Raw genomic sequence first — 21,625 nt, 5'->3', positions numbered from 1 at the left:
CATTAGCGCACATGATATAAGAGTGTTTGCCTTAGTCAATTAGAATCAATGGTTAATCATTGCAAATGTGAACCAGTTCTTAGTATCATTATTGCTGAAAATAATATTTCTATTCATTGTACAAACTGATTAATTTCTTGCTGTTCACGCAGGCCAAGAGATTATTTGCACGCCTCTGTTTTCTTATTTTAGCAATTGCTTCCTATGTGCATTACATCTCATTTTTAAAATGTTGTACTGTTGTGCTTTTTAAAATGTTGTACTGTAAAAAAAATACATTTTAAATAAATATTTGTGAACCTGTTGCAAGAAGGAAACATATATGCCAAACAATTAGTATTCTGGTTAACACAAAGTCATGCAGAGAGTAGGTTGATGCTGCTGGGACACAATTAACAAAGACTTTCTTGTCTTAAATCAAAGGATTCTGCTCACTAAATGTTGTATCAGCCTACTCACATTTGTTTCATTCCTGCTGAATGAAGAAAGATACAGTTCAGTTAAATAAAAGTGGACATATATAATAAATACAACTTCTAATAAAATACTTTTCGTTTGAGAACATGGTTAGTGATTTAAAAAATAATAAATGATAGATTAAAATTGGATAAACATGTAAAGTGTGTATGACGTCACCGACAGTGACGTCAGGGATGCGGAGTAAAAAGATGCGTCTCCGGGTGGAGAGAGCAGCACGCGCGCATTCAGAGACTCACATCAGCATCACAAGATGGGCAACGTTCAAGTGAGTAAAACAAGTGCAGTTTGTCTCTTTCTCTCACTTTTCTCAGTTTATTTCACTACATATAACGGCATTGGTTGTTATTAGTTTGTTTTAAGGATGCAGCAAATAAATAGACTAGATAAAAAAAATACTTACACGCAAACGAGTTCCTCGCATGACTTTTCGATGTTTTATTTAGATGTGTAACATTTTTTACTACACGTTTATAATTAAAATTTCAATAAATAAATAAATAAAGTTTTCCATATACACATTTTATATTTACTATGATTTCTTGTGTTTTACTGTGATTTGAGCAGTGTTATACTCTCTTAGAGGAAGAGGGATGTTTATAAAGGAATAACTGTTTCTGTTATCAATAAGTGCAGACTGTTGTTATGGCAGTGGGCGAGGCAGAGGAGCTTCCGCTGTTCCCGTCCCTGCCCAGAGATGCCATGACTCAGCTGTGTGTGTTAGATACAGAGCCCTCCTCCCCCACAGACTCTGCTGCAGTGATCTCATGCACAAACCCTTCAAAAACATGCCGATGGACTCATGTCTTTTGACAATACAACAAGGAGTGAATTCCTTAGCCCATTTCAAAATCTCTTGATGCAAAGGTCATTTAAAACTGCAGTAGTTTAGTTGCATGACACATGATGTTTCTTACACAACCTTCATTTCAGCCCACAATAACTCCTTATGAGGACTTTGATGTAATGGCAGACATCAAGGAAATTCGTAAGGCCTGCAAAGGAATGGGTAGGTTGAATAAAAGTTACACTTACATAATGAATGGATGATTGTTTTCTTTTTAACTTGCAATATGATGATATATGTGACCATAGGCCACAAAACCAGTCTTAAGTGTCAATTTTTTTTAAACTGAGATTTATACATCACATGAAAGCTGAATAAATAAGCTTTAATGTAAGGTTTGTTAGTATCTGACAATATTTGGCCGAGATTCATTTATTTGAAAATCTGGAATCTGATGGTGCAAAAAATCTAAATATTGAGAAAATCTCCTTTAAAGTTGTCCAAATTAGGTTCTTATAAGAATATATTCTTATGAGAATATTGCTATAGCAATGCATATTACTAATCAAAAATTATGTTTTGATATATCTACAGTAGGAAATTTACAAAATATCTCCACGGAACATGATCTTTACATAATATCCTAATGATTTTTGGCATAAGAGAGAAATCTATAATTTTGATTTGCTACAAATATACCCCAACGACTTAAGACTTCTGAAGTCTGCATGAAACAGAATTTGTGACCAGTTTTACTTCAGTATTCTGATGGTTTTCCAAGTGATACTAAATGAGAAATAAATAGAGATGAGGCTTGTTTTTAATACTTCTAGTCCACATATACATAAATTGCTCTCTCCAGTGAAGTCATCTTGTCTGAATCAGGAGAGAAATATGCACGGATCAAGCACACTTTATACTTCATTTATACGTTGGATAATTTGGGAGTGAGTAAATGTTCAGCAAATTTTCATTTTTGGGTGAACTCTTCTTCCCTTAAAGAGGTTTTTGACCTTAAACAGTGAGTTGTATAGTCCGCTGGAGAAATGAAGTATGAGCTCATGTCCTGTTGCTCACAGGGACAGACGAGGAGACCATCATTTCCATTCTAGCACACCGCTCTGCAGCCCAGCGGGTGGAGATTAAACAAGCCTTCTTAGAAAAATATGATGAAGTGAGTCTAAAATGCCAGCTCATGACAAACGCAAGTGCATACTTAATCAATGAAAACGTACTCGGTTACTAATGTACTAATGTAACCTCGGTTCTCTCTAGAAGAGGGAACGAGTACTGCGTCTTAGCTAAGACGCTACGGGAAAAGTCTCTTTTCACGATACACTGAAGCAAAAAATTATCCTTAATTTTGAATTATTGTAAAGCGCATTTGCAGCAGCACACAGCCATAGGCGAGACGGCTCGCTCGCTCATTGGCTGCTCTGTGGCAACTGCATAAGCCTATCGAGCGCAGGCTGATGCAACATCAGGCCAATGAGGGCACTTCGCGCCCTCCATGCCACTTCCCGCCGAAACGGGTGTGGCCTAGTCCTATAAAGGGAGCTCGAAAAGGCTGACTCACCTGATTTATTTCATCGCCGAAGCGAACCAGAGTGAATCGTACGCACGGCAGAGAACGCAGTACTCGTTCCCTCTTCTAGAGAGAACCGACGTTACATTAGTAACCGAGTACGTTCTCTTACGAGAGTTCTCTCGTACTGCGTCTTAAGCTAAGACGCTACGGGAACCCAATGTAAAGCGCCGTGCGTGCAGAGATCACACACCAATAAACCTGGAAGCGACGCCAAGGATTTACAGTGCACAATCACCAGAGGGACTCACAGAGAGTCCTAGAACAGGAGGGGGAAACCCTCCGTCCCATATCTAGCAGCGTCCGTAGATGCGGCAATATGACATCACATATTCAAGGCAAGGCCTGACCAATGTGGGAATGTGGGCATCGCGCTTGCAATCTCAGAGTTCCAATCAGGACACTGATTCAACTATACCGACAACAGCTTTGCTTGCAGAGCGGGAACCTCTAGGTTATAGAACCTGATAAATGTAGACAGCGAGGCCCATCCTGCCGCCATACATATATCCTGTAAGGAAATCCCACTAGACCACGCCCACGATGAGGCGACGCATCTTGTGGAGTGTGCTTTGACACCCAGTGGGCACTGAAGGCCCCTGGAAGTGTAAGCTAACGCTATAGCGTCAACTATCCATCTGGATAGGCTCTGTTTCGAAACAGCCATTCCCTTGGAACGTCCACTGAACGAGACAAACAGCTGCTCAGTCTGTCTGAAGACAGCAGAGCGAGACACATAAGCTCTTAAAACCCTAACGGGGCAAAGAAGACTTGAGTCTCCATCCTCTTCTGACACGGACAGGGCAGACAGGGAAATAACCTGAGCCCGAAACGGTGTGTTGGCACATAACCATGCCTAGGTTTGAGTATGACTCTTGAGTCATTAGGCCCAAACTCCAAGCATGTCGGGCTCACCGAGAGCGCGTGCAGGTCACCCACACGCTTCACTGAAGCGAGAGCCAACAAGACCACTGTCTTGAATGACAGATGTTTGAGGCTAATCGTTCGGATAGGCTCAAAAGGGGAACCTTTCATGGCCTCCAAAACCGTCGAGAGGTCCCATACAGGGACTGACGGAGGTCTGGGAGGATTCAGCCTCCTAGCTCCTCTAAGGAAGAGGATGACCAAATCGTTCCTTCCTATTGACTGACCGAGCGTTGTCTCGGAAAACGCTGCGACAGCCACCACGTAAACTTTGAGCATGGAGGGGGCTCTGCCCTTATCCAACAGCTCCTGTAGGAAGGAGAGAACCTCCGTCACCTCACAACTAAGGGGTGAATGTCCCCGAGCTGTGCACCAGCTGGAGAATACTGACCACTTCGAGGCATATAGCCGTCGAGTCGACGGCGCTCTAGCCTGAGTGATAGTATTTGCCACTCCCACTGAGAGATCAGCGGGTAACCGTTGAGCGCCCACACATGGAGGGACCACAACTCCGGTTGAGGGTGCCAAATCGAGCCCCTGGCCTGCGAGAGGAGGTCCCTCCTCAACGGCACTGGCCACGGGGCAGTGTCTGCTAACTGCATCAAATTTGGAAACCATGGTTGGTTCTTCCAAAGGGGTGCTACAAGCAGTACTGAGCATCTTGTTTCCCTCACCCGTTCTATCACCTGCGGAAGGAGGGAGACGGGGGGAAAAGCATAGAGCGGGCAGCACGGCCACGTTTGTGACAGCGCGCTTCAGTTCTTGGAAAAGAACGCGGGGCAGTGAGCGTTTTTCGTGGGACGCGAAGAGGTCCACTTCCGCCCTGCAAAATCTCTCCCACAGCAGCTGGACTGTCTGTGGGTGTAGAGACCATTCGCCCGTGGGAATGTTGTTTCTGGACAGTCTGTTTGGACCCAGATTCTGTAGCCCAGGCACATGAACTGCTCTAAGCGAGCACAAGTTGCGCTGAGCCCAAACTAGGAGGCGTTCCGCCAACCTGTACAGGTTTCGGGACCTGAGACCGCCCTGGCGATTTATGTAGGACACCACAGACATGTTTTCCGAACAGACTAAGACGTGGTGGCCTTTGATTCGGGGACAAAAGCGCGTCAGCGCGCTCTCCACTGCCAGCATTTCCAGACAGTTGATATGTTGGAGCTTTTCCCGTTCTGACCACAGGCCAAAGAACGGTCTGCCCTCGAGCAGCGCTCCCCATCCCGAAGTGGAGGCGTCCGTCGACACCACTTTCACTTTCGAGGAAGTCCCCAGGCTTACACCTGATTGGTACCAGTCGTTCGCTGTCCAGGGTTTCAAGGCTGTAACACAGCTCTGATTGACCTTGAGACGCAACTGACCGGATATTCACGCTCTGCGCGGTACTCGCGCTTTCAGCCAGAACTGCAAGGGGCGCATGCGGAGCAGGCCCAACTGAAGAACTGGTGATGCTGAGGCCATGAGACCTAGCATCTTCTGAAATTCTCTGAGCGAGAAGGTCGCGCCACAGCGGAGAGAGCTCGCTGCGCGCTGAATGCCCAATGCGCGCTGTGGCGACAGCCGCGCCGTCATAGAGCGTGAGTCCAGAGATATACCCAGAAACAGTATCGTCTGACAGGGGTTCAGCAAACTCTTCGTCCAGTTGACACTGAGACCGAGTTTCTTGAGGCGATTGAGTAAAATGGCCCCGTGTTCCACGAGCTCTGATTGTGATTGAGCCAGAATCAGCCAGTCGTCCAAATAGTTCAGCACTCGCATGCCTCTGAGTCTGAGAGGAGCGAGCGCTGCGTCCATGCACCTTGTAAACGTACGAGGAGCCATGGACAAGCCGAACGGCAGGACTGTATACGGGTATGTCTGGCCCTCGAAGGCGAATCTCAAGTATCGCCTGTGACGTGACGCTATCTGTATTTGAAAATACGCGTCCTTCAGATCTATCGACATGAACCAGTCTCCTCTGCGAATATGCGCAAGGAGTTTCCTGGTTGTAAGCATTTTGAAACTGCGTTTCGCCAATGCTTTGTTCAGCTGTCTTAGATCCAGTATGGGTCTGAAACCCCCGTCTTTCTTGGGCACTAGAAAGTATCTGCTGTACAGCCCCCCTTCGCTTTGAGCTTGAGATACAGGCTCCACAGCCCCTTTGCTCAACAGTTTTGATATTTCGGCTCGAAGTAGGTGTGCTACTTCTGTTTTGACCGTAGTTTCGATGCGCGCTAAAAAGCGCGGAGGGCGTTGAAAAAACTGTAGCGAGTAGCCTCTCTGTATAATGTCTAGCACCCAATCCGAAACCCCTGGAAGCGCTGACCATGTGTCTGCATGAATGGCTAACGGTTGGATGCGAAGCGCGCTCTGTTGGCTGGGCAACGGCAGCGCTTCGATGTGCTGTAACATGGGCGTTATGCCTGTCACATTTGAGGCGGGGAGCGCGCTGATCACAGCGGGCAGATCGCTCGTCCTCGACCCCGCCACGGTGCTTAACCGAGTGAGGGAGGGCTGAGCGGGTCCCTTGGGACTCGTGCTGTCTGTGAGTAATTGTGGGCTGTAAGCGTGCACATTTACTGCTTTTGACTCGCTGTCTGCCTGGGCAGAACGAACGTGCACGGGTTTCGTTTTTACAGAAACCACATGACGTGTGTGACATAGTGTTTGTGGGCACTGAGGAGTGGGCACGTTTACTATGTAGTGCGCGCGATCGACCTGAGTCGCTTTTATGGGCGCAAGCCCTGTGTGAAGGGCTGTGCTTATATGTGGAGATGGGCACTGAGCAGTGGGCATCGTCACTACATTTATAGCACCATCGGCCGTGGCCGGGACACCAGAAATTACACTCTTTTCGGGAAATATCTGGGTAGCCGTGATAACGGTTTTTGTGTGCAGGCAAGCGGGCAACTGTACATGCTTGCTCGTTGCAGAAGACGCTGAGACAGTCACAATTCCTGGAACTGAAACAGCGGCGCGCTTGGGTGAGAGTTCGGCCGCAGCGGGACTCGTACACCTTCCTAGGAGTGCTAGGATGACTTCTGGGCTTCCGGCCTCACCCTAATCCTCTGCCGACAGAGCGAGAGCGGGGTCTCGAGCTGCGTTGCTGACGCTGTTGCGATGAAGCAGCAGGAGGCGGGGGGTGTGGCTGAGAGCTTTGCGGGGCCGGTCTAGCACGACTCGCTGCAGAACCGGAGCGCTTCGGGAGGAAGTGCTTGAACGCTTGTGACGCTTTCTGGTCCTCGACGAATCTCTCAATGAACTCTTGACAGAAGATCCGAAGAGGCCAGCGGGAGTCAGCGGGGCGTCGAGAAATGCAGTGCGTTCAGACTCTGCCATGTCTGATAGCGTCAGCCATAGATGCCTCTCAGCCACAGTAGCGGAAGCCATAACTCATCCCATGGCCTGTGCAGCGGACTTAGTAGCGCGAAGAGAGAGCCCACCTTAGTAGCCCATCTCGTCCAGCTTACGGAGGAGATCACCCTGGAATATCTGCAGCGTGGCCATGGTGTGTAGTGCAGATGCAGCCTGCCCAGCAGCAGAAAAGATCCGCGCGAGCAGAGATAACGTCATGCGGCAGGCTTTAGATGGCAACACCGCTTTCGTCCGCCGTCCAGCAGAGGGCGGGCAAAGGTGTGTTGCTATCGCCTGTTCCACCGGCGGAAGTGACTGGTAGCCTCTGTTTTTAGCATCATCCAGTGTGGAGAATGCTGGTGAAACAGACGAACGAGTTCGCGCTGAGTATGGAGCGTTCCAAGCCTTTGCCACCTCTTCGTGAAGCTCAGGAAGAAACGGGGCGGGCTTTGAGTTCGGGGACATACGCTCATCTGGAAGAAAGCTACCATCCAGCCGGGAACGAGAGGGGGGCGCTGGTGCAGACCCCCGGAGCTCGCCCAGCCTTCACTGCCCAAAGCTAGCAGAGAGCACGTGTCCTCTTCCCCCGACGTGGCCCTGAGATCTACTTCCTCGGAAGACGCGGCGGCAGACAGCGGGCGCTGACCATCGGGAAGCGATGCAGGGGAGGCCGGTGAAGCAGGGCGAACCGGCGAGCTCGGTTGAGCTGGAGACGGTTCCAGAATCTGCTGGGAGCGGCGCTTTTTACGGCGCTGCAGCGCAGCGGGGAATGCAGGCTCGGAGAAAAATGCCAAGCGAGTCCTCAGAGTCACCATTGGCAACAGCTCGCAGTGAGGGCAGCCGCCGTCAGCGAGCGCGAGCGCTGCATGATCCTCACCCAGACAGGAGACACAGATGACGTGACGGTCTCCCTCGCTGAGCGGGGCTCTGCACGAGCCGCAAGATGGCATCTTTAAAAAGACGCAGTTCTTTTACGAGTGTGTGTCGCAGGGCGAACACACACACGAGGATGCAGAAAAGGATATAGGCGCCGGAACGCGCAGCAGGAACGGCAGTGGAAGGCGGCGTTGGCCAGCGGCTTCAGGAGATGCTATCTGACGGCGCTTGCTTCCTTTCGTGATCCAACGATGCGTGAGCTTCGCTGAAGAGATGAAAAATCAGGTGAGTCAGCCTTTTCGAGCTCCCTTTATAGGGCTAGGCCACACCCGTTTCGGCGGGAAGTGGCATGGAGGGCGCGAAGTGCCCTCATTGGTCTGATGTTGCATCAGCCTGCGCTCGATAGGCTTATGCAGTTGCCGCAGAGCAGCCAATGAGCGAGCGAGCCGTATCGCCTATGGCTGTGTGCTGCTGCAAATGCGCTTTACAATAAATCAAAATTAAGGATAATTTTTTGCTTCAGTGTATCGTGAAAAGAGACTTTTCCCGTAGCGTCTTAGCTAAGACGCAGTACGAGAGAACTCTCATAAGAGAACTAGAAAGTTTTGTACTAAACCTTTTGATGTTCTTTACATAACATCTTTAGAACTAACTAAACTGAGTTTGTATCAAATTGACATCACATAAAATCCTTGAAAAGAAAGCTGTAATGATTTTTTAATAATATGTAGGCTACTGCATATCAATTCACTGATATGTTAATATATAGTGAATCAACATACTTTACATCTATTTGAGTTTTGTTTTCTCGGTCTGTGGTCACTGTGTCAAGGAGTTGGAGGAAGTCTTGAAGAATGAACTCACAGGAAACTTTGAGAAAGCGATTATAGCCACGCTGGACTCTCCTCACATCTTAATGGCTAAAGAGCTGAGGAAAGCCATGAAGGGTGCCGGGACAGACGAGGACGTGCTGGTGGAGATCCTCTGCACCAGCACCAATCAGGTGATTCCTCTTTAGGGACAGAGATAGTCATTACAGTTCAAGGATCAAACAAAGCTGAAAAGAAACCATTACCTGATGGTTTATCTTGACGTATAATCATCAATTCTGTAAAACCATATATACATATATATTTATATATATATATATATATATATATATATATATATATATTTTTATTTTTTTATTTTTATTATTGACAGGATATTCTGAATTGCAAAGAGGCATATATGTTAGGTAAGCTTTGATCAGATATATAATGTTCAATTTATGACGTAATGAAATAGACATGATTTATTGTTGAATCATTATTGTGACTGTAATATAATAAAAGTAATTCCTGATTGTAGTCATGTAACAGATCTTTTGATCATCAGTGCATGAGCGAGATCTGGAGGCTGATATTGAAGACGACACTAGTGGAGAAGTGAGGAATCTTCTGATTTCTCTCCTACAGGTGAAATATATACCAATGAGCTTGGTCTGCTTTGTCTGTTTTGCACTAATTTATGGAAGCTTGTTTATGCCATACTTGAATTCTCTACTTTTTCTCGCAGTACTGAGAAAACATCTCACAATTCTGAGAAAAAAAATAATTTAAGTAAACTTTATTATTATTATTATTATTATTATTATTATTATTACTTTTACATCTCTATTATTACTTTTGTTTCACAGAGGTTTGAGTTTACATCTTACAATTTTTTTTCTCAAATTTATAAGTTCTTTGAAATCTTTGAAATTTTGTTTTTGTTTCCACCACGGAGTAAAAAATGTAATTGTGACTTTTTATCTCACCATTCTCGCAATTTTCTTTTTAGAATTGCAAGTTTATATCTCACAATTCTAATTTTCAAAAAAAAAAAAATCTGAATTGTTAAAGATAAAAAGTCAAAATTACACATACATTTTTTTCACAGTAATCTCATGGCAAAAAGGTTTCGTACTAATTTCATAGTATTAGTAATTAGATGCAAAACATGACACCATTAATACTTTGGTGCAGAATTCCTGCTTAAGATTTTTTTATGTTAGCATGCAACAATATCTGAAGTTATAGTGCAAAATTAACCAGGAAAAAATGTATCAGTTGAAGTACCAAGTATTGTAGTTAATTGTTACTTGCTAAAGAACTGACCTTCACCTGCAGGCCACCAGAGATGTGTCTTATGAAGTGGATGAAGCACTGGCAGAACAAGATGCAACGGCATTGTTTGAGGTGACCTTTGTCTGCTCTTACATAAGTAGTTTATAACTTGTTCTGTATTCTTTTATACAAGTATATAATTATTGGGTTGCCAAGTACATGATTTTCACACAGATTTGTCATTATTCCATAGGATTTCTTTCTTTCTTTCTTTCTTTCTTTCTTTCTTTCTTTCTTTCTTTCTTTCTTTCTATCTTTCTTTCTTACATTTTTGTTCTGCAGTTTAAAGCATATTTATATATTATATTATATTATATTATATTATATTATATTATATTATATTATATTATATTATATTATATTATATTATATTATATTATATTATATTATATTATATTATATTATATTATATTATATTATATTATATTATATTATATTATCAGCTCCCTAAAGCAGTCTCAGTCTTTTGATACTTTGTGTTGTTGTCATGAAATAAAACTAAAACTTTTAAAAATCAATTTTGCTGAAATAAAATAATATATAAATATTAGTTGAAAAACTTAACTTGAAATGAAAATGTTATAATCTCCCTTTTGTCAAATAAGTGAAATAAGTAAGCTATAAATCAAAGTACTAAAATGAATCAAATTAAAATAAATTAAAGCTAAACAGAAAAAAAAGTTAAATAAAAATGACAAAGGCACACAACAAATGACTTGAGCTTAAACAAAACATAATTGAAAATATTCAAATAAAAGAAATAGTAATAAATACTGTTATAGTATTTAAAAATGTTTTGTTTGTGAACTTGACTTTTTTTAACTAAGTGAATGTTTGTTGCTGCTAGATACAAATAAAGGGAGATTTAAAAATACATAATAGGGGCTCAGAAATCTGTGGTATATTGTGTGTTTTGGTATTGGGATGGTTTTGAGCTTGTTTTTATTGGTTATAGGGCTGGTTTTAGGATATACTTGATTGGCTTTTTGAGTGCTTTTATCAAACATACCTGGCAACCCAGGTTATTATGTTGACTGAATGAATGTCTATCAATTGTTGTTTTTCCACAGGCAGGTGAAGGCCGCTTTGGAACAGACGAGTCCACTTTCACCTACATCCTCACTCACAGGAACTACCTACAGCTTCAGGCCACCTTCAAGATATATGAAACTGTACGGTCAAACGGCAACTATACCTATCCGGCTTTACAGGAGCCAGTCTGTCTGAGTTACTGGTTTCTCTTCTGTTTTCTTTCCATAGCTCTCTGGAACAGATATCCTGGATGCGATAGACAGTGAGGCTACAGGAACATTAAAGGACTGTTACATTACTCTGGGTAACTATAATCATTCAGACTATTCAAAAGCCTTCAGGAAATTCGCTCTTTTGAATCAGAGTCATATTGCAGTGACTGTAAGCTCCTAAAGGAATAAAACAAGACTTCAGGTGTTTGGTATCTGAGTACCACACAAATCATACAGCGATTTGTTTTTGTTTGAACAGTGCGATGTGCTAAAAACCCGCAGCTGTATTTCGCCCGTCGTCTGAACGCTGCCATGAAAGGTTCCGGGACAGACGAGGACACGCTCATACGTATAATTGTGGGACGCTCTGAGGTAGAGATTATTATGGGCTTGATATCACAAAAAAAGAATAATAATCCATGATAGTACTAGAAGGAAAACATTTTCTTTTCCCCTTCACGTTCACTTCCAGGTGGATCTGGAGACCATCAAGGACATGTACTTGGACAAATATGACATGACCCTGAAGGATGCCCTGAGCTCAGAGTGCGGCGGAGACTTCAAACGCCTCCTCATAGAAATACTTCACTGAGTCACCGTCAGATGGAGCCAATAACTAACCCTACTGATGAAAGACAGTCCTTAAAACACTGCCTATAAAAACATGTATACGCTCACACTCTTACTCTACAAGAGAACTATGTTTTCTCATTTTGTCATCAGTGCAATTTGGAATCAGGTTGTATTGGTTAACAGTTTCCCAAAACTAAAGAGATGCTCCATTTGACAGTTTTAGCGTTTTTATTGCAGTAAATTTGACTTCTGCATTAACTCACTACACACGTGCCTTTAGAAAGTCATGAGTGAAAGCTCAGTACTTCATCATCCGTTTCTTACAGGACCAACCGCGGAGCACGAAGGGTGATCCTTTATTTAATACTCTGTCTGTTCACACATGATGTTTGTAACTTTACACATCTATAAACCAAATATGTAAATGTATGGCTGATGACTTTAATATTAATATTGTACTAGTTATATGCTAATAGTTATAATGACAATGCTAATCATGCTTCAGTCCTTGATAATGCTTTGTAACTATTCATATTTTGAACAGCAATGTTATACGGTGGGGACTGTTAATATTGTAAAGCAGCGGCGTGAACTTATTGTTGAAATGCTTCAGAATATATCTCTTTTTGAAGATAATGTGAAAATGACTGTGGATTGAAGAAACTGATTAATATTATCAGGTTAGAGATCAATATCTCACTAGTGGTCAAAGAATATTGAGAGCACATTATCAATAAAGCATGCTAAAGTAGATTAAGCACACTCCTGTTGTGGACTCTTTTTTATATATTTAGATTTTTAAAATAATAATAATAATTTAGTTTGTTCTTGCTATACCTAAAGACAGGAGATTGCAAAAGATGTCATATGGGCCATATAAAAATATACATATTTTATTTAAAAAAATGCAAACCTATGAATTGTAAATCCATGTGTATATAAATATATATATATATATATATATATATATATATATATATATATATATATATATATATATATATATATATATATATATATATATATATATATATATATATATATATACATGAACATTGATTAAAGATACATTTTTCATAGTATATTTAAATGCTTGTTAATGAAAATGTATTAATGCTTGTTAATTTAAATTAAAGTATTGTTATGAAAATGTAGCTCTTTTTTATATTGGGAATTTGACTAAATAATCTCTGGGGAATCATTTATGTACACTTACTGTCCTCTGAAAGAAGTCCAAGTCCAAATAACACTAGACTTAAAAAACAAACACACAAATACTTAAATATTTTCCAAATATCTTCTTTTGTGAAAAACATAAAGGGTTAAAATAACATGAGAGGTATTAAACAGTTTAAGAATTTTTTAGATTAATCTACTCTAGATACATAAATTAAAATTATATAATATTTGAATAATTTAATAATCTGTTGACACTTACAGGCTGAGGACACTTTACCAAACCCTTAGTGTACAGGAAGGAATAGAGAAAAACGAAAGAATCCAAAACGTTAAGTTCCCCCAATGAAACTTAAACATTTCCACATGCTTCACTTCAAGTCAACACAGGCTTCAACACAACAGTAGTATTATCAGCTCTTCTAACATTGAACACCTGTACCATCACTTCACCAGACATTTAACCCTCGCACTCAGAAAAGGCCACAAGGTTCACGTCACCTGTCCTGACAGAGCAGACTTAATTCACATTTCACATGTAATATCTAAATCTTTACACATTATGTTACTACCATTTTACACTATTCAAAATTCTGTAGAAATGAAGATTATTACTACATAGCTAATTAAATTGGCATGTCTTGTTTTCCAAATCAATGGGATCTGTACAAATTCTAGTTAAATCGAATTTTAAGCATCTTTTTCTTTTCTTGAACACTAATTCATTTCTATCTGTGTGGAGTTTTGGAGGGGGGTGTATGGTGAGGGCCGTCGGTGATCACTGACCTACTCCTGTTAAAGCAGCCATAATTCAGTGCTTCATGTTGGCCCTTTGAAGGGTTCGGTCTTTCACACTCTTCTCCTTATGGAATAACTTTAAATCAACGTCATCTCCTGCTGCCAGTGAAGCTTTTGATATTTACCATATGTCTTGGAAAACTGCAAGTTGCTTCCTCAGATTATAAACCTATTTTCAGTCTTATAGATTCAGGATATGGTTTCTGCTATGGTCTTTTTATAGAAATATAAAAAAACTGAGGATGAATTTGATTTGGTGTTGCTGATGTCGCTTGTAATACATGGAATGTCATAATTTATTATTTAAGAATAACAACACGTTTATAAATGAGGCCAGAGGGCTACTTTTATTCTGTTTTATATAAAACCTGAATATTAAAGAACACAATCAAAGCCATCTGGCTCTGAGTGCCACAAACACCTGGATTTGATTCCCACTGGAAAATGTTTACTACCTTTTTCTGCTTTTGTCGTGCAAGGATCTATTGACATTAGAAAAAAAGCCTTGAAATTAAATCCTGCCAAGATGTAATGAATGGTTATAATAGTAATAAAAGTTATGTGATCAATTATACAATTCTATTGGAAATTCTATTATGAATTAAAAACAACAACATATGGCACTGAATGTTTTATTCAAAGACACAGGCAAGAAACAAAACATGCTATACGACATACACTCAGTTATGAGGAAAACAAAGCAAATAATTAATTAAATACATTGGGAAAATGTTGAATAGAACTGGCAGATGCAATAACTTTAATAAGATTAAACCATACAAAAATCTATCGCACAGAGAGATTTGTAAAAAAAAAGATTTGTAAAAAATACAAATAAAAAAACATACACACAAAAATGTCATCATATTTTCCAACTTTTTGTCCTCAGCAGAGTTTTTAAAAAGCATACGTGAGGACACAATGCTAGAGCAGAAATTTACTATGAAGCAAACTTTTATTTTTGTGATATTTGGTTTTTAAAAATTAAACCAAATCAGATGCCCCTAAATAAAAACATATGTTAAAATGCATAAAGGCTGTAAATAGACCAACATGTTAGCTTGATGTCATGCTAGCTGAATCATGCTATGATCATGCAGCTGTCCAGAGGATAGACATGCTACTTCCAGCATCATGGGAAATTTGGTTGATGCGACCTCTCACACAGTCCACTGTAGCAAAGATTACAGTGCCGTTACGCACCTGGAATGATGCCCTCAGTCCCACACTTGCCCATATGCTTCCCTCTGGCATATGTCCACCAATCTGTTGAGCTACAGTGACTGGCTGAACCCCCTGAGACCCGCTCTGTTGGAGCAAGTTGAGTTTGATTAGACTGCATGAGTGTATAAGACGCAGATCTAAAGCAACACTTGCTGTCCCTGCTTCCCGAAAAATGAAGTCTCTGTGATCTTTGGTTCCAGCAAGTGCAACTTGTGGAACTGCTGGACTTGTCTGATGGAAGAGCAAGGCTTTATTTCGCACTGCACCAAAGGGGAGACCTCTCCTGGACACGGAGGCTGACAAGGCAGTGGACACGGCTGAAGGGATCCACACCAGACTGAGCATGCTAATCCCAGAGTCGTCACCGAAGTAGCGCACATTGCACTGAGTGGGTGCAAGGATCTCAAAGGTGAGCATATCCCCAGAATCCACAGTGGTGGCTGCCGACAGAGATACAGATGTGTCTTTGTAGTGAACACCAGGTTTAAATGCACGGGTCAGCTCAGCACTGCTTCCATTGTGGTTCACGTATGCAAGCAAGTTGAAGCCCTCGGAGATACAGGCTTGACCCATGGAGTACAATGCTTGCTGGAGGACAAACTTCACAGTGCCACTTTCTCTGAAGCGTACCCCTCGATTGTCATGGGTCAAGCCTACCATGTAGGGGTCAGAGATGGATGATGTACGGAAAGCAGGGCGGTAGTTGGTGTGGTAGTGCGCAGAAGCAACAGCCTGAGCAGTCATTGCAACTGCACCTGTGTCATGGGACAACCAGAGCAAGCTGAAAGGTGAGATTAGGCTGCTCTGAAGGTGCACATCGTCCTTGTCTTGGCTACACTGGTTGGTGGCGCTCTTGAGAGTAAGGTAGAGTACATGACCTGGCTCCACAGCAGCTGCTCCACTCACGCTGGCACTCTGGAGAGATTTCCCCTCCTGATGCTCCAAACGCATCCCACTCAGATCCCGGCCTTCATCTTCACTGGATTTTAGTCGTAAACATGCTTGAACAAAGCTGCGGCAGCCATGTTTTAAAGCAAGATTATGGTCAACCCAAACAAGACCATGCTGGCGAAGAACTATCCAACCATCAGTGCAGGAAAGAAGACTTCCGTCACTGTTACCACGGATGTGAAGTTGCTTATCAGGAAGCTCACTACCCTTGGCCAGGTCAACGTTACCAGACCAGGAAAGAGAGAGCTTGCTTTCAGAGGGGTTGGCACAAACCGCATCATTCAAGGCCAAACATGGGGACGTCATTGGCTGAGAATCGCATTCTGTACAAGCTTGACACTCTTCCATCTCAGAACTGTAAAAATATGAGTGTCCACACATCCCGGCGGCTGCTTCCCTCCCCGACATGCCGGAGCAGCGAAATCCCCCTGAAACAATGCATTGTGCTGAATCTTTTAAGAAGTAAACCTTAAACAACTCTGGAAGTCTGGAAGCCAACTTACCTGGTGTGTTGAGGCACTGGTTGCGCTCCTTACATAAGTTTGGTATCTCTAGGCATTCGTCTCTGTCCTATTGGACAATTAAAGTCGTTACCTTGTATTTGTTCTAACTGATTATTTGACTACAAGCTGTGTTTGCATAAATTACATCAATTCTATTTGGCTGCACTATGATCAAAATGATCCTTTTTAAATTCACATAAACCTCAATTACAGCATTTTGGTACAGCAATAGAGCAGAAGACGTACCTGGCAAATCCTGTCAGCATGAATTGAACACTGAGCCACCAGAAAGAACCCCGGAGGGCAAACAGTACATTTCTCACAACGTGGCCGGTCTGCGCTGAAGTCACAATACTCATCTGCTCGGCAGGATCCACAGTCAGGTAGAGGTCTCTCAGCATCTGTAACACTAGCATCCATGTTCATCTTATGCAATGCAAAGGCCTCCTGAGAAAAGATTCTAACCTGGGATTGGAGACCATCCAAATGGCTCTCAACGAAGCCCTGCGGACCTGGTACAGATATCTGTTTGATGCTGTCAAGAAGAAGGTTGTATTGGGTCTTGACTTCCTCCATCTTTTGAAACATAATCCGTTGTTGGTCCAGCATTTCTCTTTGGTGGGCTAGTAGAGTGTGTTGCTGTTCTCTCAGCGTGTTCTGAAATTGCTTAACTTCAGCTTGCTGCCTCTGCAACTCTGCCATCAGTTTATCCTGACCTTTCGCCAAGTGTAAATGCAAAACTAATGCATCTTCAGAATGGACCTCATTTGTACCTGGTCAAAATTTAAGGAAAATAATTACTTTTTATTTGAAATGAAGCTTTAGATTTGAGACACATTAAATTATTGATAACATACATGCTTTAATATTGTAATTAAATTGACATGCTTCTACAAACTGCCTGAGGGAGCAGGCAACAATCCAACATGTAATCAATTTTACATGGCCATGACCGCATTGTTTGGAATTTAAAAGTGTATTACTATTTTTGTAAAAATTTAGGACTGATATCATAACACCAAGCACCCAATCACTGTTTACCTGGTTTGATGTCGCATGTTAACTGAATTCCAGTTGATGGCCCCCTTCGAGTTCCCAGCTCTGGAAATTCCCCCAATACCTGCTCGGCTCTGTCCTGCATATGGTCAAAAGAAAGGCTGCTTCTTCCAACATCTGATCCTGTGGTGCAGGCATCTCCGACACAGGAATGCTGTTTGGGATCTTGTCGCATCCTTAGAGGTAGTTTACATCCTATTCCCTTGCAAACATTTGTATCATTATTTGTTGGTCTTGGCAAGCTATGACAACCTCTTCCCGTGCATCCATGTGGGTTGAACACCTCAGCTGTGATAGTTCTTGGATTTACTTTCGGACTGCCAGACCTACTGTGCTGCGGATGTATTACCGTGTAGGGAACCGATGGGCGTCTTGGAGTATAAATTGAATATCTGCTTTGGTGATCAGGTGATCTGGCCGGAGACCTTTGGCAGTGCGCTCCTGTGCACATTTCAGGTGCACTTTCAGTTTCTCCTCCACACATCATCAGACAGATGAGAAATAAAAACCTCTGAATTTCCATCGCAGCTTGTGGACAGTGTAATAGAAAAAATGCAAAAGACACATAAACTTGGGTCTCTTGTAATCCATAGAATGAATCAGAGCGGAGCCAAACACATTGTCCACATGGTCAGTTCCGACAATTGTTTCCAAACTGTGGAAGCAAAAATGTGAATAAAACGGTTAAAGCAGTTATATTATCTGTCTAGAAGGGAACATGTGCTCTGAAACCTGTGGTGGAAGTTCTGAGGAAATGTCTATATGTGGCATTCCACACACTTAATTGGCAACAGGTTTCCCCAAGCCTCTATTAACCCATAGAGTTCCCAGATATGATACGTTTTCATGTCAGCTTTAACTGGAAATTTATAAAGAATTTTACAATCTGCTCCACATTAAAAAGTAAATGTAAAGAATATAGCTTTATCGTGGCATTCGATGTCCACAAAAATGGGTATTATAATTCAAAGTGGAATTTGAATCATTATCTGTCTCATCAAATATATTATTATTTATTATTGTTATTGTTTTGGTTTTGCATTACAGCCATAGTTCACCCCAAAATAGAAGTTCTTCCAGTTTCTTTCTTCTGTTGAACACAAAACAAGATATTTTGAAGAATGTTGGTAACCAAAGAGTCGCTGGTATCCATTTTTTTCCTCCCAATTCTATGTTTCTTTGTATGTAAGGAATATGTTTATTATATATATTTAACAGTTTTCTTAAAATACGTCAATGCCAATGGAATATGTCATCATTTGAGCTCTTTCACATGCTAATACAGGGTTAATTCTATGCGTAAGCAACCATCCAACATCTTTAATTACAACAGACATGTGTTTGTTTTGATCTGCCAGCCAAAACCTGCTGTGGGATCATTTAAAGCTTCTGGTGTTACTTCTGACAACCATCAGAAGCAGCTCCCACATGTATACGTCTCGTCATACACACCTCTTAAATGCAACTGATGTGTAATGTATATGAAGTATTTACACATTTGTGTCCTTATTATGTCCTTTTATGTAACAGCTACTGTTTGATTAGCCAGATGCACTACATTAAGACCATCACAAGCACACTAAATACCGAATATAATATGACATACATTGTTTATATAATAATATTTGTATTAATTTGCATTTCTATTTTTAAAACTAAAGGTCTCTGTTTGGTCATTTGAATTATTGTATTTGAGTGTTTCATATTTCTTTTCATAATTTTTTTGTAATAGTGCATGCATTTTTTTCCCAGAGCATGTGGCCAGATGAGGCTCCAAAACACCTCAAGCCAGGGTCCTGAAGATTCCCCAATAGAACAAACAGATGGAGAAACCAGACCTGGCTGTTTACATCCACTGTTTTCACTTTCCTATGGTAACAAAAGATGTTGTCCTCTCACTTCAAAGTACTCATTAAAGCCTTAATGGATGTCTGTTTTTCACTTGCATTCTTTTTTATGCTGCTTGTGTCCTTTATGGCTGCATGGTCAAAAAAAAAACTGTATTATATTTTTGGGAAATAATTTGTTTTCAAATTCGTTTCAATTTACTGTACTAAAGTTTGTTTCACATTTCTTGCTTGATCCTAATTCAGTTCCCTGCATCAACTATGATAAAATACAAAATTATACTGAGCCGTAGTATTATTCCGGTGGTGTGCAAAATAATTTAATATTTTTTCTTATATTTAATATCTCATATTAATTATTTTAACTTAACCTTAGGCTATACTTTACATTATAAAATGTTTATTCTTGCAAATGCAGTTGGCAGGCTCTTTGTTGCACTTGAAAGAACACTGATGAAAACAATGTCTTAATGATTCAGCAAAATAAATACCAGGTTCCTTTTCATGTACTGTATATCAAAGTAAGATCCCTTCCAGCTATAAAACAGTTTTCATCAGAAATTCAGCCAAGCCTTAAAGGGATACTTCACTCCTAAATGAAAATGTTGTCATTAATCACTTACCCCCATGTCGTTCCAAGCTTCGTTCATCTTTGAAACACAATTTAAGATATTTTGGATGGAAACCGGGATGCTTGTGACTGTCCCATAGACTACCAAGTAAATAACAGTGTCAAGGTCCACGAAAGTATGAACGACATCGCCAGGATAGTCCATCTGCCATCAGTGATTCAACCGTAACGTTATGAAGCGACGAGAATACTAACGACGAACAAAGCTTTTAGGGGTTTGGAACGACATAATGAGAACATTTTAATTTTGGGGTGGAGTATCCCTTTAAGGTTGAGCATTAAGTTTTGCTCATATAACTGGAACTTTACAGAACAAGCTATGAACTCAGTCTCTCTGAATCAGAAGGAAGCTGTACAGTCCAGTGCATGTTTACGTTTATACAGTATATATGCATATATATATAACTAGAAGTTGAACTTATATTGAACTTATTATACCTAAAAATTTACAAAACTAGAACTGACAACATTAAAGTATTTCTGCTTAATAGGAACTCGCTACTAGTAACCTTGGTTGGGAATCAGTGTGAGGATAGAAATGTTCCTTTTCAAACCCACATCCCCCTCTGCTGTCCATAGAGCAACAGATTCTCTCACTGATGAGGTGGACATTTTGGATGGAGCATTAATTATTTTCTTTAAATAAAGGCAAAGAAAATGTTTTTTTTTAGGAATATTTTGTGTGAATTCCTTTATTAGTTTTACTTAGTCTTACATCTATAAAAATGATGTGATTTTTTTTTTTTTTTTTTGTGTTTACGTTGAATTAAAAGCGAAATTCTTTTTATCAAATTGATTCTTTTGTCACCCAGGCACCTAAACAAAACTAGCACAATGTTGCACAGGAGATTGCTTTATTATAAAAAGAGACTGTACATGAAAAGAAAAACAGATTATATATACAAAACGGTAATAGAGATTATATTATTTGCAGATATCCTGCAAAGGAACATTTAAATTACAGATCACTTGCACATCATATGACAAGGCCTTGCAATGCTTAACATTAATTGGTCATTGTTCAGACAGCTCTATGTGAGTTACATCCACACAGATATTTCATTTGATTCAATAAATTAAAACACTGCACGCCTTCAACAGCAGTTTGAGACACTTCTAAAAACCAGCAACCAGAATCATCATGATGTTTGTGCCATGCTAACAGTTATGAGCTCACATTCATCAGTACTATACACTAAACTATGGATTATTATCTAAATTCATCAAAACTTGTGAACTGGTCAAAACCTTGACAAATTCAGCTTTGCATGGTCCCCCAACATGAAATCTACAATGACTGAAACTGATTTCTGCTACATTATGTAACAAATTGGAATCTGTGGGCAATGCTAGAGACTGGTTCAGCTAGTGAGCCAGTGTCGCCCGCTCAGTGCAACATCAGAAAGTTCACAACACTTCAGCAGTTTCAACAAAAACACCATCAAAGATCAGCTTGGCACAGTTTAAACTTGCAGCACATGGGTGAATCTCAGAAAAAC

At 41.1% G+C, this 21,625-nt stretch overlaps 2 protein-coding genes across 2 annotated transcripts; one reads left to right on the top strand and one right to left on the bottom strand.

The window, feature by feature from the left end:
- Positions 1 to 630: 630 nt before the first annotated feature.
- Positions 631 to 12,702, top strand: LOC132155229 (annexin A13-like). Its single transcript, XM_059564101.1, has 11 exons — positions 631 to 745; positions 1,411 to 1,486; positions 2,344 to 2,438; positions 8,809 to 8,979; positions 9,180 to 9,213; positions 9,354 to 9,433; positions 10,127 to 10,195; positions 11,194 to 11,295; positions 11,384 to 11,459; positions 11,627 to 11,739; positions 11,840 to 12,702. Exons 1-11 carry the CDS (start codon positions 731 to 733, stop codon positions 11,957 to 11,959), a joined length of 951 nt encoding a protein of 316 aa, XP_059420084.1. The 5' UTR covers positions 631 to 730; the 3' UTR covers positions 11,960 to 12,702.
- A 2,089-nt stretch (positions 12,703 to 14,791) lies between these two features.
- Positions 14,792 to 18,340, bottom strand: LOC132154313 (uncharacterized). Its single transcript, XM_059562860.1, has 4 exons — positions 17,634 to 18,340; positions 16,839 to 17,365; positions 16,593 to 16,659; positions 14,792 to 16,517 (listed from the first exon to the last, which is right to left on the bottom strand). Exons 1-4 carry the CDS (start codon positions 18,169 to 18,171, stop codon positions 15,007 to 15,009), a joined length of 2,643 nt encoding a protein of 880 aa, XP_059418843.1. The 5' UTR covers positions 18,172 to 18,340; the 3' UTR covers positions 14,792 to 15,006.
- Positions 18,341 to 21,625: the final 3,285 nt, after the last annotated feature.

Source organism: Carassius carassius, chromosome 12 (genome assembly GCF_963082965.1).
Source record: "Carassius carassius chromosome 12, fCarCar2.1, whole genome shotgun sequence".
Taxonomy (NCBI): Eukaryota; Metazoa; Chordata; class Actinopteri; order Cypriniformes; family Cyprinidae; genus Carassius; species Carassius carassius.
Note: the sequence above shows the minus strand (reverse complement) of the source record. Positions and strands in the feature narration are given on the sequence as shown.